Here is a 23,989-nt window from a genome sequence, read left to right as displayed (position 1 = left end):
AAATTTATTTCCCTGAAGTGCCCAATAGAGGAGGAGTTGCCTTTATCACAAAAGCTTTCTCTTCCCCATGTTCTCTCTTCCTGTGGCCCTGGTAGATTACTGCCTCCCATCTTTCTCCAATCAGGAGGTCAGGGTGATGTGAATGTAACACCGGCCTGAAAGCACCACGACAAACAGGGCATGAGTAATTTACTATTTGTACTGGCTAGAAAATCTGCACCTTCAATGTTCCCATTAATTTATTTTTATTCATTCAGGGGATGTGAGCATCAGCACTTATTGCCCATCCCTAATTACCCTTGAGAAGGTGGTGGTGAGCTGCCTTCTTGAACCGCTGCAGTCTATGTGGGGTAGGTACACCCACAGTGCTGTTAGGAAGGGAGTTCCAGGATTTTGACCCAGCGACAGTGAAGGAACGGCGATATAGTTCCAAGTCAGGATGGTGTGTGATTTGGAGGGGAAGTTGCAGGTAGTGGTGTTTCCATGCATCTGCTGCCCTTGTCTTTCTAGGTGGTAGAGTTCGCGGGTTTGGAAGGTGCTGTGGGAGGAGCCTTAGTGCATTGCTGCAGTGCATCTTGTAGACGGTACACACTGCTGCCACTGTGCATCGGTTTGTTCAGGGCAAATTGTGTTTAATTAATTTGATTGAGTTGTTTTAATGAGATAACAGAGAGGGTTGAGAAAGATAATGTGGTTGATGTGATACATGGATTTCCAAATGACATTTCATAAGTTGCCACATAACAGGCTTGTCAGCAAAGTTAAAGCCCGTGGAATAAAAGGGACAGTGGCAGCATGGATATAATGTTGACTGTGTGACAGGAAACAGAGAAAAGTGGTGAGCAGTTGTTTTTCAGACTGGAGGACAGTATATAGTGGGGTACCCCAGGGTTCACTATTAGGACCACTGCTTTTCTTGATGCATATTGATGACCTAGATTTGGGTATACAGGGTACAATTTCAAAATTTGCAGATGACAGAAAACTTGGAAATATTGTGAACTGTAAGGAGGATAGTGATAAACTTCAAGAGGGCATAGACAGGTTGGTGGAATTGGCAGACACATGGCAGATGAAGTTTAATTTGGAAAAGTGTGAAGTGATACATTTTGGTGGGAAGAATGAGGAAAGGCAATATAAACTAAAGGGTACAATTCTCAAGGGGGGGGTGCAAGAACAGAGAGGGGGTGTATGTGCACAAATTATTTAAGGTGTCAGGGCAGGTTGAGAAAGTGGTTAATAAGGCATAGAAGATACTGGCTTTATAAATAGAGGCACAGAGTACAAAAGCAAGGAAGTTATGGTGAACCTTTATAAAACACTGGTTCAGCCTCAACTGGAGTATGGTGTCCAATTCTGGGCACCACAATTTCGGAAGGATGTGTAGGCATTGGAGAGAGTACAGAAAAGATTGACGAGAATGGTTCTGGGGACGAAGGATTTCAGTTACAATGATAGGTTGGAGAAGCTGGGGTTCTTCTCCTTTCTTCTCCTTAGAGAGAAGGTTGAGAGGAGATTTGATCGAGGTGTTCAAAATCATGAGGGTTCTAGACAGAGTAGATAGAGAGAAACTGTTCCCATTGGTAGAAGGGTGAAAAACCAGAGGATACCGATTTAACATGATTGGTAAAACAACCAGAGGTAACATAAGGAAAATCTTTTTTACGTAGTGAGTGTTTAGGATCTGGAATGCACTGCCTGAGAGTGTGGTGGAGGCAGGTTCAATCAAGGCTTTCAGAAGAGAACTGAATAATTATCCGAAGAGACATCAGAACTGATGAAAGGTCGCAGGCCTGAAACATTAACTCTGCTTCTCTCTCCACAGATGCTGCCAGACCTGCTGAGCATTTCTAGCACTTGCTGTTTTTATTTCAGATTTCCAGCATCTGCAGTATTTTGCTTTTATGACAGTATTTGAATAATTGAATAAAAAGGGTCTTTTCATGTTTAACGTTGTTTCTGTTGTTTTTACACAAGGTCCACAGATACCTTCAACTCCTCTGACACCAGGCCCCGACAAAGAGGGAACGAAATACAACTGGGATCCTTCTGTGTATGAGAACGAGTTGCCGGTCAGATGCCGAAATACCAGCGGAACATTGTTCAAAAACAAACTGGGTTCAGGTGAGAAAATCTGTGACTTCCTAGGGTTTTTCTCACCTCATGCCTGGCTCTGTTGTAGACTCATTGATGGAGATTGATTGCTGTGATTGAGAAATAACTCCATTATCATTGGATCATGTGACTACCCAGATGGTAGAAAGAGAACTAGATTAACCTTCATTCAGCAATGTTCCTGGGTACCAATCCAGAATTCCTGATGACAGTATCTCTTTAAGAAAAACAAAGTGCAATATTTTTCACAATGAACTCCTTCCACAGTGTAGCCTTGACATTGATGCAGGCTTCCTATTGGGGTTAGTTCACCACGAGTCCTGCTGCTCCAAGCATGGAACCTCACTCTGTTGGGAACCGGTTTGGTGTGGGTGTGGGTGGGGGGATCTGGCTCGGGGAGAACTAGACCAGTGGGAGGGGGGAATGAGTTTGGGGAAACTAGCCTGGGTGGGGGGGGGAATCAGTTTGGGGAAATGGCTTGGGTGGGGGGAATCAGTTTGGGGAAACCAGCCAGGGTGGGGGGAATCAGTTTGGGGAAACCAGCCAGGGTGGGGGGGGATCAGTTTGGGGGAACGGCCTGGGTGGGGGGAATCAGTTTGGGGAAACTGGCCAGGGTGGGGGGGAATCAGGGTGGGGGAATGGCCAGGGTGGGGGGAATCAGTTTGGGGAAACGGCCAGGGTGGGGGGAATCAGTTTGGGGAAACCGGCCTGGGTGGGGGGAATCAGTTTGGGGAAACCGGCCTGGGTGGGGGGGGAATGAGTTTGGGGGAACGGCCAGGGTGGGGGGGAATGAGTTTGGGGGAAACGGCCAGGGTGGGGGGAATGAGTTTGGGGGAAACGGCCAGGGTGGGGGGAATCAGTTTGGGGAAACCGGCCTGGGTGGGGGGAATCAGTTTGGGGAAACCAGCCTGGGTGGGGGGAATCAGTTTGGGGAAACCGGCCTGGGTGGGGGGAATCAGTTTGGGGAAACCGGCCTGGGTGGGGGGAATCAGTTTGGGGAAACCGGCCTGGGTGGGGGGAATCAGTTTGGGGAAACGGCTCTTCAGCCTTACCAGTGATTTATAAAGCTTTAATTTAAATTGCTTGCTTTTACAAGGGCGAACCTGAAATGTCATGTCCCGTTAGGTTGACCGAGCTTACCCATTCTGAAAACCTACCTCTGCGATTGTCTAATTCCTTCCTGTCCAGCTCTGAAGGGTCTAAGGGTGTTTTACTACACTAAAAGCAGGTTGTTTTCCTAAGTGCATCTTTCACAAGGTTAGAGATATTTAATTGGTTTTGTTAGATGGAAATGAGTGTTTGCACTTTCCCTTCAAGCTTTACCTGTAATAATTGGGCCAGATATGTGGGGTTTCAAAGGATGTGCGAATGACTTGTTGTTTTATTTCCAGGAGGACGGGGACGTTGCATTAAACAGGGAGAGAACTGGTTCACTCCCACGGAGTTTGAAGGCATTTCAGGGCGAGCTAGTAGCAAAGACTGGAAAAGGAGCATACGATATGCTGGGCGGCCCCTCCAGTGTCTGATACAAGTAAGGGTGTTTTATTCATGGCGAATGTCCATGATAACAGTCCGAGTAATCGTTGCAGCTTTAAAACATACTGTACATTTTACTGTTGTGTGAATCTGCAAGACAGGCTGTTGAGAGGATAGAGTTCATTGCTATTCTTGCTGTACTCAGTTTGCAAATGGTTCAAAAGCAAAGGAATGCATAACTGATGGGCAATACAAAAGATGAGAGATAAAAATAACGTCTTAATGCTGGCTGCTTGTGACATGCAGCATGAAACTTACAAACTTTTTACAATGTGCATTCTTCCATAGAAACTACAGCTTAGGAGGCCATTCAGCCTGTCATGCCTGTGCTGGCTCGTTGAAAGAGCCGTCATGCTTAGTCCCACATTCCCGCTTTTTGTCTGTAACCCTGTAAATCCCTCGCCTTCTAGTACCTGTTCAACTCCTTTTTAAAATTCTTTATGGAATCGGCTTCCACCATCTTTTCAGGTTGAGCGTTCCAGATCCCAACAATTCTGAGAGAAAGCATTTCTCCTCATCTCCTTCTAGAACTATTTACCAATGATTTTAAATCTCTGAGCTCTGGTTATTGACCCATTCACCAAAGAGAATAGTTTTTCACTCTCTACTCTATCAAAACCTCATATTATCTTGAAAACCTCTATTAGGTCACCTCTTAACCTTCTTCGTTCTAAGGAGAACAGACTGAATGTTTCCAGCCTCTCCTGATAACTGAAGTCCCTCATCCTTGGGTACATGCTGGTAACCCTCCTTTTACCCTTTCTAAAGCCTTTACATCTCTCCTGAAGTGTGGTGACCAGAATTGTCCACAATGCTCCAGCTGAGGCTTAGCTAGCAGTTTACAAAGTTCTGGCGTGATCTCTTTGTTTTCATATTCTATGCCTCTATTTATAAACCCAAATAACCCATATGCTTTTTTAATCATCTTATCAACTTGCTCTGCCACATTTAAGGATTTGTGTATAATGTATCTTTGCTCATCTACACTTTTCAAAATCATGCTATTTATAGTATACTGCCATTCCATATTAGTTTCCCGAAGTGCATTGCTTCACATTTCTCTGCATTGAACTGCACTGTGTCCATTTAACCATCCTGAAGTATACCAGCTATCCTTATCACTATCTACTATGGTGCCAAGTTTCATATTATCTGCAAACTTTATAATGCTACTCCCTACAACTGAGTCAAGGTCATTTATTAAGTACTGAAAGGAGTAAAGGACCTAAAATTGACCCTTAGGGAACACCAGTCAAAAGCATCTCCTAGTCTGGAAAACATTTATCTACCACAATCACCCTTTGCTTCCTGTAACTGAGCCAATTTCACATCCGTACCACCACTTTTTCCATAATCTCATCGACTTCCATCTTCCTTATAGGCCTCCTATGTGGCACTTTGTCAAATGCCTTCTGAAAGTCCATATATACATCTACTGCACATTCTTGATCAACCTTCTCTGTTACCTCACCAAAGAATTCAATGAAGTCAGTCAGACGTGATTTCCCTTTAAAATCCATGCTGGCTCCCCTTGATTGCCCCCTGTCTTTCAAAATGAAAGTTTATTTTGCTCCTGATAAAGGTTTCCAGTAACTTCCCCACCACTGATGTTAGGCTGACTGGCTTGTACTCTCCTGGTTTATCTCCTCCTCTTTCTTGAACAGTCGTATAACATTAGCAACCCTCCAGTCCTCTGACAATACTCCTGTATCCAATGAGGATTGAAAGGTTGTGTTAAATGCCTCTGCTATTTCCGTCTTTGCTTCTTTCAGCAACCTCTGATGCATTCCATCTGGACCAGGTGACTTACCAACTTGAAGTAATGATGATCTTTTTAGTATGTCTTCTCTACTTTTCTATCTCTTACTATTCGGTTAATAATTAAACTTTGAATGACCTCAAACTGTGTTTGCTTTGTGGGTTTAAAGGGGCAAGGCAAGTTACATCCAAGTACTCCTTAAAAAAGACTGCAATTGTATAGCGCCTTTCATGGCATTACAGTTGACCAAAACAATTCACAGCCAATGAAATACTTTTTGAAGTGCAGTCGCTCTTATAATGTAGGAAACGTGCTAGCCAATTTGTGCAGAACAAAATCCCACAAGCAGCAATGTTATAATGACCACATAATCTGTTTCTTGTAGGGTTTGCTAAGAGATAAATGCTGGCCAAGAAACTTGGGAGAACTCCCGTGCTCTTCCTCAAAATAGTGCCATGGGATCGTTTCCATCCACCTGAGAGGGTAGACACAGCCTTGGTTTAATGTCTCAGCTGAAGGATAGCACCTGTTGGAGGGGTCGTACTGAGGGAGTGCTGCACTATTGGGGAGCAGTATTGAGGGAGCGCTGCACATTCAGAGGAGTCAGTACTGAGGGAGTGCCATACGCTTGGAGGGTCAATACTGAGGGAATTCTGCACAGTCAGAAGGGCAGTACTGAGAGGGCACAGCACTGTCGGAGGATCAGTGTTGAGGGAGTGCTGCACTATCGGAGGGTCAGTACTGAGGGAGTGCTGCACTGTCGGAGGGGCAGTGTTGAGGGAGTGCTGCACTGTCAGAGGGGCAGTACTGAGGGAGTGCTGCACTGTCGGAGGGTCAGTACTGAGGGAGCGCTGCACTATCGGAGGCTCAGTATTGAGGGAGTGCTGCACTGTCAGAGGGGCAGTACTGAGGGAGATATTAAATTGAGGCCCCCTCTGTCCTCACAGGTGGATGGCCACTATTCAAAAAAGAACAAGGGATGTCTCAAAGTACTTTATAGCCAAGCTACAATACTGGCATTTACCCGACAATGTGGAAAATTGCCCAGGTATGTCTTGTCCATAAAAAGCAAGACAAATTCAATCTAGCCTACTCCCGCCCCATCAGTCTATTCTTGATCAAGAGCAAAGTGATGGAAGGTGTCGTTGACAGTGCAACCAAGTGCCACTTAAACAGCAACAAACTGCTCAATGACACTCAGTTTGGGTTCCACTAGGGCCACTTGGCTCCTGACCTCATTACATCCTTGGCCTAAACATGGACAAAAGAACTGAACTCGTGAGGTGAGAGTGACTACTCTTGACACCAAGGCAGCATTTGACCGAGCACGACATCACGGAGCCCTAGCCAAATTGAAGTCAATGGGAATCTGGGGAAAACTCTCCACTGGTTGGAGTCATACCTAGCACAAAGGAAGATGATTGTGATTGTTGGAGGTCAATCATCTCAGCTCCAGGACATCATTGCAGGAGCTCCTCAGGGTAGTGTCCTCGGCCCAACCATCTTCAGCTGCTTCATCAATGGCCTTCCTCCATCATAAAGTCAGAAGTGGGGATGTTCGTTGATGATTGCACAATGTTCAGCACCATTCGCAACTCCTCAGACACTGAAGCAGTCCATGTCCTTTTGCAACAAGACCTGGACTACTTCCAGGCTTGGGCTAATAGATGGCTACGTAACATTCATGCCACACAAGTGCCAGGCAATGACTATCTCAAACAAGAAAGAATCCAGTCATCTCCCCTTGATGCTCAATGGCATTACCATCGCTGAATCCCCCACTACCAACATCCTGGGGGTCACCATTGACCAGAAACTGAACTGGACCAGCCACATAAATACTCTGCCTACAAGAGCTGGTCAGAGGCTAGGAATTTTGCAGCGAGTGTCTCACCTCCTGTCTCCCCAATGCCTGACCACCATTTACAAGGCACAGGTCAGGAGTGTGATAGAATACTCTCCAGTTGCCTGGATAGGTGCAGCTCCAATGACACTCAAGAAGCTTGACACCAGCCAGGACAAAGCAGCAGCCTGCTTCATTGGCACACCATCCACCACCTTCAACAGTCACTCCCTCCACCACCGACGCACAGTGGCAGCAGTGTGTACCATCTACAAGATGCACTGCAGCAACGCACCAAGGCTCCTTAGACAGCACCTTCCAAACCCGCGACCTCTACCAACTAGAAAGACAAGGGCAGCAGACGCATAGGGACACCACCACGTGCAAGTTCCCCTCCAAGCCACACACCATCCTGACTTGGAACTATATTGCCGTTCCTTCACTGTCGCTGGGTCAAAATCCTGGAACTCCCTTCCTAACAGCACTGTGGGTGTACCTACCCCACATGGACTACAGTGGTTCAAGAAGGCAGCTCATCACTACCTTCTCAAGGGCAGTTCGGGATGGGCTATAAATGCTGGCCTAACCAGTGACGCCCACATCCAATGAACAAATATAAAAAAAAACTCCCCTGCTTAATCCCATGGGATCTTTTACCTCCAACAGAGAGGGCAGACAGGGCTTCAGCTTAACATCTCATCCAAAGAACGGCACGTCCAACAGTGCAGCTTACATTTTGTGGTCAAGTCTCTGGAACAGACTTGACCCCAGAACCTACCAACTCAGAGATGAGAGTGCTGCGCACTGAGCCACGGCTGGTCAGAAAAACAAAGTCAGACAGAAAGAGACAGAAGAGGATTAGAGAGTCGTTGACAAGCAGAGAAATAGATACAGGAATAGAAGAACAACAGGAGGGAGATCAAATAACACAGTAAACTTCCTCCCCTGCACACTACTTGACAGAGAAGTGAGTAAACACTAGTGTGGAGAATAATACTAAGAAGCAAAGGTGCAAGTTGGACTGGGCTTTTAATAAAAGACAGACAAAGACTTGCATCTCTATAGAACCTTCCCCTGCTATTGCAGGAGGTGTAATACCTGCCCATTTACCTCCTCTCTCTCACTATCCAAGGCCCAAAACACTCCTTTCAGGTGAAGCAGCAATTTACTTGTACTTCTTTCAATGTAGTATACTGTATTCGCTGCTCACAATGTGGTCTCCTCTACATTGGGGAGACCAAACGCAGATTGGGTGACCGCTTTGCGGAACATCTCCGCTCAGTCCGCAAGCAGGACCCTGAGCTTCCGGTTGCTTGTCATTTCAACACCCCCCACCCCCACCCCCCGACTGCTCTCATGGTCACATCTGTGTCCTGGGATTACTGCAGTGTTCCAGTGAACATCAACGCAAGCTCGAGGAACAGCATCTCATTTACCGATTAGACACACTACAGCCTGCCGGACTGAACATTGAGTTCAATAATTTCACAGCATGACGGACCCCCCTTTTTATGTTTAATTATTATTTATTTTTTATTTTAGTTTTTTTAGTTTGTTTCTACTGTGCCTACCCACTTTTTTAATGTTTGTGCTTGGAGTGCTTTGTGCTTTACAGTTTATTCACACCCTCTCTGTACTAACGCTTTGTCCTTCAGCACTCCATTAATCTACCGTTTGCCTTTGTTCCATGGCCTTCTGGTCAGTTATTCTCTGTGACTCTCTGTCCTATCAACACCTCTTTTGTTATCTCTTGCCCCCCCGCTTTACTTGCTTAAAACCTTTTACATTTCTAATATCTGCCAGTTCTGATGAAGCGTCACTGACTTGAAATGTTAACTCTGCTTCTCTCTCCACAGATGCTCCCAGACCTGCTGAGTATTTCCAGCATTTCTTGTTTCTATTTCAGATTTCCAGCATCTGCAGTATTTTGCTTTTATTTCAAAAATGGATAAATTGTGTTCTGACAGCTAAGCACATAATTAATAGGTGTTCCAAATACTTTCAAAATCAGCATTTAGACCTAACAATCTCTGAGCTGCTGATGTTTCTGGAGGTGTCTCTGTTGCTGTGCCACTTTCCAATGCAACAGATTGACTCACAGGCTATTTCACACTTCACACACAAACCATGACATCATTGTTCTTTGTTTACTTCTAACTGCCTTCCGTTTTAAATAAATATCTCAAACCACAACTCAGTATCACAGAATGCAAGGATTTAATTCGGAATAATTCTCCCCTCTACTCACAATGGAAAACTGGTCTCATAGATTACGAGAATGATGTCCTTTAAATATCCCACCCAGTCCAATCCCACTCTCCCCCTCATTCCCCGTACCCTTCAATATCCCACCCAGTCTAATCCCACTCTGCCCCTCATTCCCGAACCCTACCCTTCAATATCCCGCCCAGTCTAATCCCACTCTTCCCCCTCACTCCCCACACCCTTTAATATCCCACCCAGTCTAATCCCACACTCCCCCCTCACTCCCCGTACCCTTCAATATCCCGCCCAGTCTAATCCCACTCTTCCCCCTCACTCCCCACACCCTTTAATATCGCACCCAGTCTAATCCCACTCTTCCCCCTCACTCCCCACACCCTTTAATATCACACCCAGTCTAATCCCACTCTCCCCCTCACTCCCTGTACACTTTAATATCCCACCCACTCTTATCCCACTCTCCCCCTCACTCCCCATACCCTTTAATATCCCATCCAGTCTAATCCCACTCTCCCCCTCACCCCCTGTACCCTTCAATATCCCACCCAGTCTAATCCCATTCTCCCCACCCCCCCACCCTCACTCCCTGTATGCTTTAATATCCCACCCAGTCTAATCTCACTCCCTCACTCCCTGTATCCTTTAATATCCCACCCAGTCTAATCCCACTCTCCCCCCTCACTCCCCATACCCTTTAATATCCCACCCACTCTAATCCACACTCCCCCCTCACTCCCCGTACCCTTTAATATCCCACCCAGTCTAATCCCACTCTCCCCCCTCACTCCCCACACCCTTTAATATCCCACCCACTCTAATCCATACTCCCCCCTCACTCCCCATACCCTTTAATATCCCACCCAGTCCAATCCCACTCTCCCCCTCACTCCCTGTATCCTTTAATATCCCACCCAGTCTAATCCCACTCTCCCCCCTCACTCCCCATACCCTTTAATATCCCACCCAGTCTAATCCACACTCCCCCCTCACTCCCCGTACCCTTTAATATCCCACCCAGTCTAATCCCACTCTCCCCCCTCACTCCCCATACCCTTTAATATCCCACCCAGTCTAATCCACACTCCCACCTCACTCCCCATACCCTTTAATATATCCCACCCAGTCCAATTCCACTCTCCCCCTCACTCCCTGTATACTTTAATATCCCACCCAGTCTAATCCACACTCCCCCCTCACTCCCCTTACCCTTTAATATCCCACCCAGTCTAATCCAACTCTTCCCCCCTCCTCACTCCCCACACCTTTAAATATCCTACTAACTGCCCTTGACCTGAAGCCTGGTGCCTGAGCCCCCTCCCTGACCTTGGTCCCTGAACTGGCTCCCACATGGTACTAATTATAATACTGAATTTCCTACCTTCTGAGGCCCAGCTGTTCATGTGACTCCTGACCGCCTGGATCCTATTCTCCATGTTACTGATTATGACTTGATCTACCACTTCTGGCTGTTCCCCACCATGTCCAAGAACCCTGGCGCCTGCTCCATTATTTCCTTTATCCTGGTCTGTGGGAAGCAACATGCCGTTCAGGATGCAAGTTTACACATCGAAGCAACTGCTTCCTCCACTATCCAAACTCTCTCAAACACTGTTTCCTTGGACACCACTCTCTGCGCTTGTACAACTGTACTGCTTGTCCTTTTCCTCTTCACTGTATTAAAACCCTTCCTAATTTTAAAAACCTCTAAATAAATCTTTGGCTGTTACAGTAGAAACAGTCCCTGTATCTCCTTATAACTCTAGCTTCATCTGTGACATCATCCTAGTGAATCTACACTGTTTACTCTGTGGCTTTAATCTCCTTTCTATAAAGGGACACAAAACAGCACCCAGTCTCTAACAGTGGCTGAACCAGCATTTTGTAGAAATCTATCTCTACCTTTTTACACTTATAGTCTATGCTCCCGTTTGTAAAATCCAGAATTCTACTTGATAACCATCCACTTTAAGCCAATTAGTATCGACCTGTACAAGTATGAGTATTGTGAGGCATGTGAAAGTGTTGGATTCACCCATTCTAGCTTCAAGCTTTCAGAGGCACGATCATTGTGAATCAGATCTTCTGGAGTAGCTCCTGTGAGCTCGGATGCAGTAACACTAACAACAGCTTGTAGTTATGCGGTATCTTTACCGTAGTGAAACACATTAAGATGCTTTACTGGAGCATTATCAAACAATGATACCAAGCCACGTGAAATATTAGGACAGGTGACCAAAAGCTCAATCAAAGAGACTGTTTTAAACAGCGTCTTAAAGGAGAGGGGCTGAGGAGTGGAGAGGTTTAGGGATGGAATTCCATTGAATAGAGCCTGGGCTTGTCATGAGCAAAATCTCATTTTATGTAGATGATTAGATGTTCTATTCAGTGTAACATTTGGCACATATTGAATGACGTCTGGAGCCTAATCTCTCCCAATACCAGGACTAATTCTATGACTAAAATAAAAGCAAAATAATGGGGATGCTGGAAATCTGAAATTAAAACAAAAAATGGTGGTAATACTCATCATTTTTGGCAGCATCTTTGGAGAGAGAACCATAGAACCACAGAAAAATTATGGCACAGAAGGAGGCCATTCAGCCCATTATGTCAGCGCTGGCTGAAAAAACTAGCCGCCCAATTTAATTCCACCTTCCAGCACCTGGTCCATAGCCTTGCAGGTTACAGCACTTCAGATGCATGTCCAGGTACCTTTTAAATGAGTTGAGGGTTTCTGCCTTCACCACCATTCCTGGCAGTGAATTCCAGACACCCACCACCCTCTGGGTGAAAAGGTTTTCCTCATGTCCCGTCTAATCCTTCTACTAATCACCTTAAATCTGTGCCCACTTGTATTTGACCCCTCTGCTAGGGGAAACCGGTCTTTTCTGTCTCCTGTTATGACCAGAGTTCCCTCCCAGCCTTCATCTGGTCTTACCGTAACAGGGTTTAATGTTTAACACACCGTGTTTTAGCACCCACTTGGTGAATCCTTGTTCACTGCTTTCCAATTATACGGCACAGAAACCAACCAAACAGGTTTTCTTAGGTTTAAAGAAGAAAGGTTGAACTTTATTAAATACCTGCAATACACACATGCAGATAGAGACAGAAAAGAGCAGAAGAAATAAAGTGGAAAAGTTTGAGGCAATATCTGAAAATGGTTTTGGTTACTGTTCTTCGAGCTCACTGTAGAGTCCTTGATTGTAGGTAGATCTGGATTTTCGTTGGGGTCCAGTATTATTCTTAAACCTTGTTCGATGTAGGAGAATTTTCTCTCTTGAGGTTCACGTCTTCAGTGGATTTGGAGTTCTGTGAGAAAGAGATGGGAGCAGACAGGAGAGGTCTTCTCAGTCCAGGAGCAAACAGTCTTTCTGAATTCAAACTGTTTGTGACTAATTCAAAAAAAAAACTGGACCAGCCAGTTAGTCATGTGACCAGCTGTTTTAACCATGTTTGTTTGTGGATTTGGCCATTTTAGCAGTCGTCCTGGAATGTGAGCTTCCTCATCTTCAATGTCTGGTGATCAAAGTCCATTGTGGGTTGAATGTGTCAGGGAATGTTCCTTTGTCTCCACAAGCACTGTCTGTTAATATGTAAATGTTTTTTCCAACCTCGGCTGATCTGTTGAACAAGTAATTTCCTCGCTCCAGCAGCAGTTTAAATCATTGTTCATATGCCAAAATTAATATGCCTCATTCTTGGCATGTGGGGATCTGTATGGCACTGCCACACCCAGCGGAATGAAATGCAATTTGAGAAAAACACATTTTATTAAAAAGGGTCGAGAGAGAACATAAAAGATACAGGGGAAAAACACTCGTCCCTCTCTCCTATTCATTCACATTAATTCATAAATCCTAAAACTTATTACAGCGTGTCTTTTCTTGCTGCCAGTGCTGCTTTAACTGCCCATTTTTTGGCATCCCAGTAAACATGTGGTTCTTTGGGGAAGTTTTTCTTCAGTTGTCCCATTTCCATGACTGCCTAGGGTCTTTGTTCCTGTTGAGGTCTGCAAAGAGGAGGGTTAGATTTGATTAGCCCTAAGTTGGAATTTGTTCCCTCAGGAGAGTCAGTAGTGGGCCGGTCTATCCTGAACTCTCTTTCAGTGCTTTGCTGAGTCATGCAAAGGCTTTTGGACTTCAGGGGATGGGCGGTTCTCTTTTTTTCAGACCGTGGGAGAGAATTCTTTGCTAATCTCCCCTTTGTCCTCTAGGACACTCCTGCCTGCAGGTATTTATGCAGACTCTACTGCACTTCCCTGTGGCACTTTGACTAGGTGAGGCATCACCCTCATGGTTTCTGTGCTCCCTAGAGGTTGGTCTTTATTTCTGCAGGTTCCTATAAATTTTGTTAGCAACTCTGGTGGGGTGCTTCTAGTGTCTTCATTTACATAGGAGGATGTCGGGGTCTGACTTTTCAAATTTGTCGGGGTTGGCTGATCGGACAGTAGGAGTGTTCATCTGGGATTCCTCCTGGACTTCCTTTAACCTGCCCTCTTGGTCGCTTTTCCCCCTTCCCTTTCTAACCTTTTGCCAGCCTTGTGCCTGCCTGTCCCTTTCGGTTCTCTGTGGGGGTCCCTCACAGTTCACCAGCCCTCTGCTGGAGGGACCTCCTAACACCAGTACAGGACGTAGGAGTGCAGATTTCACTGTAGGCTGGGGTTTCCCCTCAACCTGGCACATGTGACAACTCCTGCAGTACTCCACCACATCTTTGTGGAGTTTTGGCCAGTCAAACCGCTGTCTTATGCGGACTTTGGTCTTTTGTATACCGGCATGTACAACCACTGTAGTCTTGTGGGCCCTTCTTAATATTTCTGTCCGGTACCTCTGCGGCACCACTAACTGGTGAACTACTGTCCACTCCTTGCTCTCTGGTCTGTGAGGAGAACTCTATTTCCTCATCAGTACCTCATTTTTCAAAAAGTAGCAATCAGGGACTCCCTCGGCTTCATTTTCAGACTGGGCAGCCTGTGCTAATTCTCGCAATACTGGGTTGGCTTGCTGAGCCTCAGCTAGGGAAAATCCATTTAATTCATTCCCTGGGTCTCCTAACTTTCCAAAGAAAGTCTCAGACAGACAGACCTGGTCATCTGCCTGCAGTGCCAATTCAGTCTCCCCTGGAGGAGCTGGTTTGATCATGGCCTGATCCACTACACATTCTCCTGCCACTGCCCTGTCTCTTGACTTCCTGTGGTCTTTCTTTCACTACTGCGGGGGGCTACCACCTTCACCCCGCCAGATCATTACCGAGGAGCAGGCCAATCCCATCCACAGGCAAACTTGGGACAATCCCTACGGTCACCGGTCCCGAACCTAGGTTGCATTCCAGGTGCACCCGGTGTTCAGGTATACACTGCCTTCCAATACCATTCACCACTATTAAGGTCAGGCCTTTTCCCAGTAAAAGTGATCTATGGCCCCTGTCCCTGAGAATTACTATGGGCTTGCTTGCCCCACATGAGGGGCATGGAGTTACTTTCCCTTCAGACACAAAACCCTGATAACCTTCAGGAATCCTATTAACTTTTCCTGCACTTGCAGTAATAAACTTCCTGGGTTGCACTCTTACTACAGTTATGTCCTCAGCTTGCTCTGTTGTGCTCTCCTCCAGGATTCCTTCTTCACTGAGTGTATGAGCCCTGTTTAACCCTACAGATTTTCCCTTTAATTTCCAGCCGTCAGCTTTTAGATGACCTGCCTTATAACAATGGAAGCACACCGGTCTCCAGGTCTCACCCCTGCTCACAGCACCTTTCTTTTCGGCTAGAGGAGGATCCCCTGTGTCTCCTGCTTTTCTTTCTCTCCCAGGACTGCTTGGGCTCCTATCACCTTCCCACCTTTTGCCCTTTTGGGATTTGTGGAGGTGACTAGCAAAGATTCTCCCCTGGGAAACCGACTTATAAATTGAAGCAAGCTCATCAGCCAGAACGGCCGCTTGCTGGGCTCCCTGAACCCGCTGCTCCTCTACATGGGTCTTTAAGGAGAGTGGAAGAGAGTGTTTAAATTCCTTTAACAGAATTACTTCTCTGAGATTCTCATAGCTGAACTGTACTTTAAGAGCCCTCAGCCACTGGTCAAAAGCCAGCTACTTACTTCTTTCAAACTCCAGATAAGTTTGATTAGCATGCTTCTTGAGGGTTCTAAATTTTTGACACCAGGCTTCGGGTACTAATTCATATGCCCCGAGGATAGCATTTTTGGTCAGTTCATAACTTGATGAACTCTGATCTGGCAACTGGGAATAAACCTCATGGGCTTTTCTGGTTAGCTTGCTTTGTAATAAAAGAGGCCATTGTGGACTGAGAAGACCTCTCTTGTCTGCTCCCATCTCTTTCTCACAGAACTCCAAATCCACTGAAGACGTGAACCTCAAGAGAGAAAATTGATCTGTTTAACAAGTCATTTCCTGGGTCCAGCAACAGTTTAAAATCAATGTTCATATGACAAAATTAATATGCCTCATTCTTGGCAGGTGGGGGTCTTCATGACACTTCTCTATCTAGGCCCCTTATAATTTTGTACACCTCAATTAAGTCACCCCTGAGTCTCCTCTGTTCTAAGGAAAACAACCATAGCTGATCCAATCTTTCCTCATAGCTGAAACTTTCAAGCCCTGGCAACATTCTTATAAATCTCCGCTGTATTCTCTCCAGAGCAGTTACATCCTTCCTGTAATGTGGTGACCGGAACTGTACACAATACTCCAACTGTGGCCTAAGCAGTATTTTATACAGTTCCAGCATTACATTCCTGCTTTTGTATTCTATACCTCGGCCAATAAAGGAAAGCATTCCATATGCCTTCTTCACTTTACCTGTCCTGCCACCGTCAGGGACCTGTGGACATGCACTCCAAGGTCTCTTCTTCGACCCCTCTCAATATCCTCGTGTTTATTGTGTATTCCCTCGCTTTGTTTGCCCTCCCCAAATGCATTACCTGACACTTCTCTGGATTGAATTCCATTTGCTACTTTTCCGCCCACTCAACCAAACCATTGATATCATTCTGGAGTCTACAGCTATCCTCTTCAATATCAACTGCACAGCCAATTTTTGCGTCATCAGCAAATTTCCCTATCATGCCCCCCACATTTAAGTCCAAATCATTAATATATAACCACAAACAGCAAGGGTCCCAACACTGAGCCCTGTGGAATGCCACTGGAAACCGCTTTCCATTTGCAAAAGCATCCGTCGACTATTACCCTTTGTTTCCTGGCCCTGAGCCAATTTTGGATCCAACCTGCCACATTCCCCTGTATCCCATGGACTTTCATTTTGCTGACCAGTCTGCCATGTGGGACCTTGTCAAATGCCTTATTAAAATCCATGTAGACCACATCCACTGCACTACTCTCATCAATGCTCCTTGTTACTTCCTCAAAAAACTCAATCAAGTTAGTAAGACATGACCTTCCCTTAACAAATCCATGCTGACTATCCCTGATTAATCCGTGCTTTTCTAAGTGGCATTTATCCTGTCCCTCAAAATTGATTCGAACAATTTACCCACCACCGAGGTCAGACTGACCGGCCTATAATTATTTGGCCTATCCCTCGCACCCTTTTTAAACGTTGGTATAACGTTCACAGATCTCCAATCCTCTGGTACCTCGCCTGTATCCAGTGAGGATTTGAAGATGATCCTCAGCGCATCTGCCATTTCCTTCTTGGCTCCATTAACAACCTGGGATGCAATCCATCTGGCCCTGGTGATTTATCCAATTTCAAGGATGTCAGACCCTCTAGTATTTCCTCTCTCATTATGTTTATCGTATCTAATATTTCACACTGCTCCTCTTTTACTACAATGTCTGCATCATCCCTCTCCTTTGTGAAGACAGAGACAAAAAACTTATCAAGAACCCTGCCCACATCTTCTGCATCCAAGCATAAGTTCCCTTGTACGTCTCTGATAGGCCCTACCCTTTCCTTATTTATCCTTATGCTCTTAATGTACTGATAAAATATCTTCGGGTTTTCCTTGATTTTACCTGCCAATAATTTTTCATTTCCTCTCTTTGCTTTTATAATTTTCTTTTTTACTTCACTCCTGCACTATCTATACTCTTCTAGGCTTTCTAAAGTATTAAGTTTTTTGATTGTCATAAGCTTTCTTTTTGAGCTTTAACTTACCCTGTAAGTTTCTAGATAACTAGGGGACTCTAGATTTGGCCATACCACCCTTTATCTTTGTGGGGACATGCCTGCACTGTGCCTGTAGTATCTCGCTTTTGAATGCCTCCCACTGGTTTGCCACTGTTTTTCCTTCAAGTAGCTGTATCCAGTCCACTTTCACCAGATCACCTCTCAGTTTCGTAAAATTTGCCTTCAGCCAATTTAGAACTTTTACTCCTGTGTTATCTTTTTCCTTTTCTAGGATTATTCTAAAACTAACTGTATTATGGTCACTGTCTCCAAAATGGTCACCCACTGTTTCTTCAGTAATGAAGCTGGGCAAGTGGATGAAGTCTAAATCTAGAATTGCACCCCCTCTCGTTGGGCTTGTTATGTGCTGGGTAAAAAAGTTCTCTTGAATGCAGTTCAATAATTTTGTGCCCCCTGTGCCCTTCACACTGTTTGCATCCCAGTTGATATTGGGGTAGTTGAAATCCCCAACAATTATTGCCCTATAGTTTTTGCACTCAGAAATTTGCCTACATATTTGTTCTTCTATCACCCTCTCACTATTTGGGGGTCTTTAGTACACTCATAGTAGTGTGTCTGCCCCTTTTTAATTTCTGAGTTCCACCATATGGCCTCACTGGATGATTCATTTCGCATATCATCCCTCCTCAAAGCGGTATTGATTCCTTAACTAATAATGCTTTTGTTTATCCCCCTCTCTATCCCACCTGAAAACTCCAAATCCAGGGATGCTGAGCTGCCATTCTTGCCCCTCTTGAAGCCAGGTTTCTGTGAAAGCAACGATATCATGTTGCCATGTGTCTATCAGTGCCCTCAGCTCATCGGCTTTATTTACTATACTCCTTGCATTTAAGTAAATACCCTTTAACACTGCCCAATTCCTATGCTGTACACTTTTTAACCATTGCTTCTTCTGTCTTTCAGAGTCACTCGCTAATTTTCTGCCTCCCGTTCCCTGCCCTGAAATTGTCCTATCTAAAACTGCCCTCAGGTTCCCATCCCCCTGCCAATCTAGTTTAAACCATCCTTAACAGCACTAGCAAACCTTCCTGCAAGGTCCTGTTCAGGTGGAGACCATCAGGCTTGTACAGGTCCCACCTTCCCCAGAACCTGTCCCAATGCCCTAGAAATCTGAAGCCCTCCCCCTTGCAGAGAAACTAGAGTTAATGTTTCAGGTCGATGACCTGAACTGATGAAAGGTCACTGACCTGAAACGTTAACCCTGTTTCTGTCTCCACAGATGCTTCCAGACCTGCTGAGTATTTCAGTACTTTCTGATTCTGTGACTATCTGTATTGATATTTCTGTGGTTCTATTTTCCAGGATGGCATCCTGAATCCCCATGCAGCTTCGTGCACCTGTGCAGCTTGCTGTGATGACATGTCTCTGGTAAGTTACTAGTTGGGAATTTGTGGTTATAATGATGCTGTTAATGTTTAGAGCCACAGAATATCAAATTTCACACATGTAGTGTATGATTACAGTCTCCATGGTCCATTATCTGTACAATACGGAAGGCAGCAGTTACAGGTTTTAAGTCCAGCTCAATTGGTGTGGAGATTGGGCGCCACGGGTTGCCTTTGTCGGTGGGAGAGGGCATCGCATCTCACTGAACAGCTACCGCCCGCCTCAAAAAAAAGGGCGGCGCAGTGGTTAGCACTGCAGCCTCACAGTTCCAGGGACCCGGGTTCGATTCTGGGTACTGCCTGTGCGGAGTTTGCAAGTTCTCCCTGTGTCTGCATGGGTTTTCGCCGGGTGCTCTGGTTTCCTCCCACAGCCAAAGACTTGCAGGTGATAGGTAAATTGGCCGTTGTAAATTGCCCCTAGTGTAGGTAGATGGTAGGGAATATGGGATTACTGTAGGGTTAGTATAAATGGGTGGTTGTTGGTCGGCACAGACTCGGTGGGCCGAAGGGCCTGTTTCAGTGCTGTATCTCTAAATAATAAAAATAAAAAATAAATAAACCGGGAAGCCCCCGGTCAGTAAGGTTCTGTCCTGCCACAGTCCACATGCTTCAGTGGGTGCTTGGAGCTCAGGGTCATTGCCTAACAAGTGGACTGTAATAGCGCTCCAAACAGCACGACAAACAAAGGAAAGAAGGTACCAGTCTGTTGGAAGACCTTACACAAATCAACGACTCTCGGAAGACCGCCATCATTAACAATGAGCTCAGTAGACTCAATGTGGACATTGCAGCACTTCAGGAGACACGCCTCCCTGCGAGCGGATCACTAAGAGAGCAAGACTACACCTTCTTCTGGCAGGGCAGGGATCCTGAAGAACCAAGACAGCATGGAGTGGGCTTCGCCATCAGAAACTCTTTGCTCAGCATGATAGAGCCACCTACAAATGGCTCGGAATGCATACTTTCCATCCGACTGCTCACTGCCTCTGGTCCAGTACACCTACTCAGCATCTATGCTCCAACACTCTGCTCCGCACCTGAAGTTAAAGACCAGTTCTATGAGGAACTCCATAATATCATTAGTAGCATTCCTAATACCAAACATTTGTTCCTGCTGGGGGACTTTAACACCAGGGTTGGGGCCGACCATGACTCATGGCCCTCCTGCCTTGGGCACTATGGCATTGGAAGGATGAATGAGAATGGGCAGAGACTGCTGGAGTTGTGTACCTATCACAACCTCTGCATCACCAACTCGTTCTTTCATACTAAAACCTGTCACCAGGTTTCATGGAGACACCCAAGATCACGTCGTTGGCACCAGCTGGACCTCATCGTCACAAGGCGTTCAAATCACACGCAGCTTCCACAGTGCGGACTACGACACTGACCACTCCCTGGTGTGCAGCAAGGTTAGACTCAGACCAAAGAAGCTGCACCACTCCAAGCAGAAGGTCCGTCCGCACATCGACACTAACAGAATTGCTTACCCACAGCTGTTACATAAGTTTCTTAATTCACTTGAAAAAGCCCTTCAAAACACTCCTGCAGGGCATGCAGAGACCAAGTGGGCCCACATCAGAGACGCCATCTATGATTTGGCAAACGTGAGAAGCAAAATGCAGACTGGTTTCAATCTCACTTTGAAGAGCTGGAACCTGTCATAGCCTCTAAGCGCATTGCACTGTTGAACTACAAGAAAGCCCCCAGCAAGTTAACATCCTTAGCACTTAAAGTTGCGAGAAGCACTGCACAAAGAACAGCCAGGCGCCGCGCAAATGACTACTGGCAACACCTATGCAGTCATATTCAGCTGGCCTCCGACACCGGAAACATCAGAGGAATGTATGATGGCATTAATAGAGCTTTTGGGCCAACCATCAAGAAGATCGCCCCCCCCTCAAGTCTAAATCAAGGGAAACGATCACTGACCAACGCAAGGAAATGGACCGCTGGGTGGAGCACTACCTAGAACTGTACTCCAGGGAGAATGTTGTAACTGAGACCGCCCTCAATGCAGCCCAGTCTCTGCCAGTCATGGATAAGCTGGACGAACAGCCAACTAAATCGGAATTCAGTAATGCCATCGATTCTCTAGCCAGTGGAAAAGCCCCTGGAAAGGACGGCATTACCCCTGAAATAATCAAGAGTGCCAAGCCTGCTATACTCTCAGCACTACATGAACTGCTTTGCCTGTGTTGGGATGAGGGAGCAGTATCACAGGACATGCGCGAGGCCAATATCATCACCCTCTATAAGAGCAAGGGTGACCGCGGTGACTACAACAACTACCGTGGAATCTCCCTGCTCAGCATAGTGGGGAAAGCCTTCGCTCGAGTCGTTTTAAACAGACTCCAGAAGCTGGCTGAGTTTGTCTACCCTGAGGCACAGTGCGACTTTCGAGCAGAGAGATGTTGTTCTCCCTTCGGCAGTTTCAGGAGAAATGCCGTGAATAACGGATGCCCCTCTACGTTGCCTTCATTGATCTCACCAAAGCCTTTGACCTCATCAGTAAACGTGGTCTTTTCAGACTACTAGCAAAGATCAGATGTCCACCAAAGCTACTATGTATCATCATCTCATTCCATGACAATATGAAAGGCACAATTCAGCATAATGGTACCTTGTCAGACCCCTTTCCTATCCTGAGTGGTGTGAAACAAGGCTGTGTTCTCGCACCTACGCTGTTTGGGATCTTCTTCTCACTGCTGCACTCTCATGTGTTTAAGTCTTCAGAAGAAGGAATTTTTGTCCACACAAGATCAGATGGCAGGTTGTTCAACCTTGCCCATCTTGGAGCGAAGACCAAAGTACGGAAAGCCCTCATCAGGGAACTCCTCTTTGCTGATGATGCTGTATTAACATCCCACACTGAAGAGTGTCTGCAGAGACTCATTGACAGGACTGCGGCTGCCATGAATTTGGCCTAAACATCAGCCTCAAGAAAACGAACATCATGGGACAGGACGTCAGAAACGTTCCATCCATCAATATCGGCGACCACCTTCAAGAGTTCACCTACCTAGGCTCAACTATCACCAGTAACCTGTGTCTCGATGCAGAAATCAACAAGCGCATGGGAAAGGCTTCCACTGCTATGTCCAGACTGGCCAAGAGTGTGGGAAAATGGCGCACTGACACGGAACACAAAAGTCCGAGTGTTTCAAGCCTGTGTCCTCAGTACCTTGCTCTATGGCAGTGAGGCCTGGACAACGTATGTCAGCCAAGAGCGACGTCTCAACGCATTCCATCTTCGCTGTCTCCGGAGAATCCTTGACATCAGGTGGCAGGACCATATCTCCAACGCAGAAGTCCTCGAGGCGGCCAACATCCCCAGCCCTACTGAGCCAGCGACGCTTGAGATGACTTGGCCATGTGAGCCGCATGGAAGATGGCAGGATCCCCAAGGACACATTGTACAGCAAGCTCGTCACTGGTAGCAGACCCACCGGCCGTCCATGTCTCCACTTTAAAGATGTCTGCAAACGCGACATGAAGTTCTGCGACATCGACCACAAGTCGTGGGAGTCAGTTGCCAGCAATTGCCAGAGCTGATGGACAGCTATAAAGGCGGGGCTAAAGAGAGACGAGTCGAAGAGGCTTAGCAGTTGGCAGGAAAAGAGGCAGAAGTGCAAGAAGAGAGCCAACTGTGTAACAGCCCCGACAACCAATTTTATCTGCAATGCCTGTGGAAGAGTCTGTCACTCTTGAATTGGCCTTTATATCCACTCCAGGCGCTGCTCCACAAACCACTGACCACCTCCAGGTGCTTACCCATTGTCTCTCGAGACAAGGAGGCCAAAGAGAGTGTATGATTACAGTCTCCATGGTCTATTATCTCTATGAGTTTCTGAGAGAGTCGTACAGATGTTAATTTTGTGCTCCCATCTGTGAAGCCACACCATGATGCAAGTCAGAGACAGAGACTGGAATTTTCCCAGCCCTTTGGAGGCAGTTTTGGAGGTGGTAAAGTGTTGTAATTTAGAATCCAGCATGTTGGCTCGCCTTCCTGATGTATTCCCGCCTCTGGACGCATTTCCCATGGGTTGGCGATGAATGGAATTGGTCACCCACCCATGGGAGATGGGCAGGCAATTCGGAAATCTTTGTTATTTAATCTCTCCTGCCCTATCAGACACCTTCCCCTTTGTTCTCTCCCCCACCCCCTCCCCTCCCCTCCCCTTCACTAGCTTAAAACCTAATTCTTTTCTAACCTTTGCCAGTTCTGATGAAAGGTCACAGACCTGAAGCCTTAAGTTTGCTTCTCTCTCCACAGATGCTGCCTGACCTGCTGAGTATTTCCAGCACTTTTTGTTTTTATTTAGGACAGTTAAGACCTCAATTAATGGCCATTTTTATAGAAAGAGACAAATTTCCCAGCGTTGCGCAGGACACCTGTTGTGTAAGGAGCCCAGCAATGCATCGGAGGTTGTTTCACAGCAGGAAATCCAAGCTGCAGAAGGGTTGAGACCTTTTCATCATTTGGTGGCAGTAATTCTCAATGCTCATGTATCCCCCCCCCCCCTGGCCTACCATTGCAGTCAGTTCACAGAGACTGATATCTCTTCTAATGCAGTACCTGTAATGGCAGCTGTTTCCCCTCCTACTGATGTTACCTCTATTACGCCAGTGCTGCTCCTGCTGCTGATCCCTCAGCATCGCCACAGTGTGATGGTAACCGGCGGCCATATCCATGGGCTGTGCTGAATGCATCGTCTGACTTTGGAACCCGGCCATCATCTCTAATTGGACAGGGCTCCTGGAGGTGGCTTGTTAAATGGCTGCCTCCTTTAAGATCATGTTGCGTGTGGACCTCAGACACCAACAGGGTCAGGACCCGGAAATGGTCGCAATGCCCGAGATTTTTATACCTCCAGAAGATTCGACCAGCGTAACCAGATTCCCCCAACCCATACTCTCTGCAAACAAGGCTGCTCCCAGGGAGTGAGGGATAG

The 23,989-nt window shown here is 46.3% G+C and overlaps 1 protein-coding gene across 3 annotated transcripts in view; it reads left to right on the top strand.

Moving 5' to 3' along the window:
• Positions 1-23,989, top strand: part of LOC137377219 (deformed epidermal autoregulatory factor 1 homolog) — a 322,407-nt gene that overhangs the window by 41,475 nt on the left and 256,943 nt on the right. For all 3 annotated transcript variants that reach the window (XM_068046757.1, XM_068046756.1, XM_068046755.1), the window contains exons 4-6: positions 1,978-2,124; positions 3,507-3,646; positions 18,952-19,017. In XM_068046757.1, coding sequence (XP_067902858.1) covers positions 1,978-2,124; positions 3,507-3,646; positions 18,952-19,017 — 353 coding nt within the window. The remainder of the gene's footprint in view (positions 1-1,977; positions 2,125-3,506; positions 3,647-18,951; positions 19,018-23,989) is intronic.

This window comes from Heterodontus francisci, chromosome 14 (genome assembly GCF_036365525.1).
Source record: "Heterodontus francisci isolate sHetFra1 chromosome 14, sHetFra1.hap1, whole genome shotgun sequence".
In the NCBI taxonomy this organism is placed as follows: Eukaryota; Metazoa; Chordata; class Chondrichthyes; order Heterodontiformes; family Heterodontidae; genus Heterodontus; species Heterodontus francisci.
Note: the sequence above shows the minus strand (reverse complement) of the source record. Positions and strands in the feature narration are given on the sequence as shown.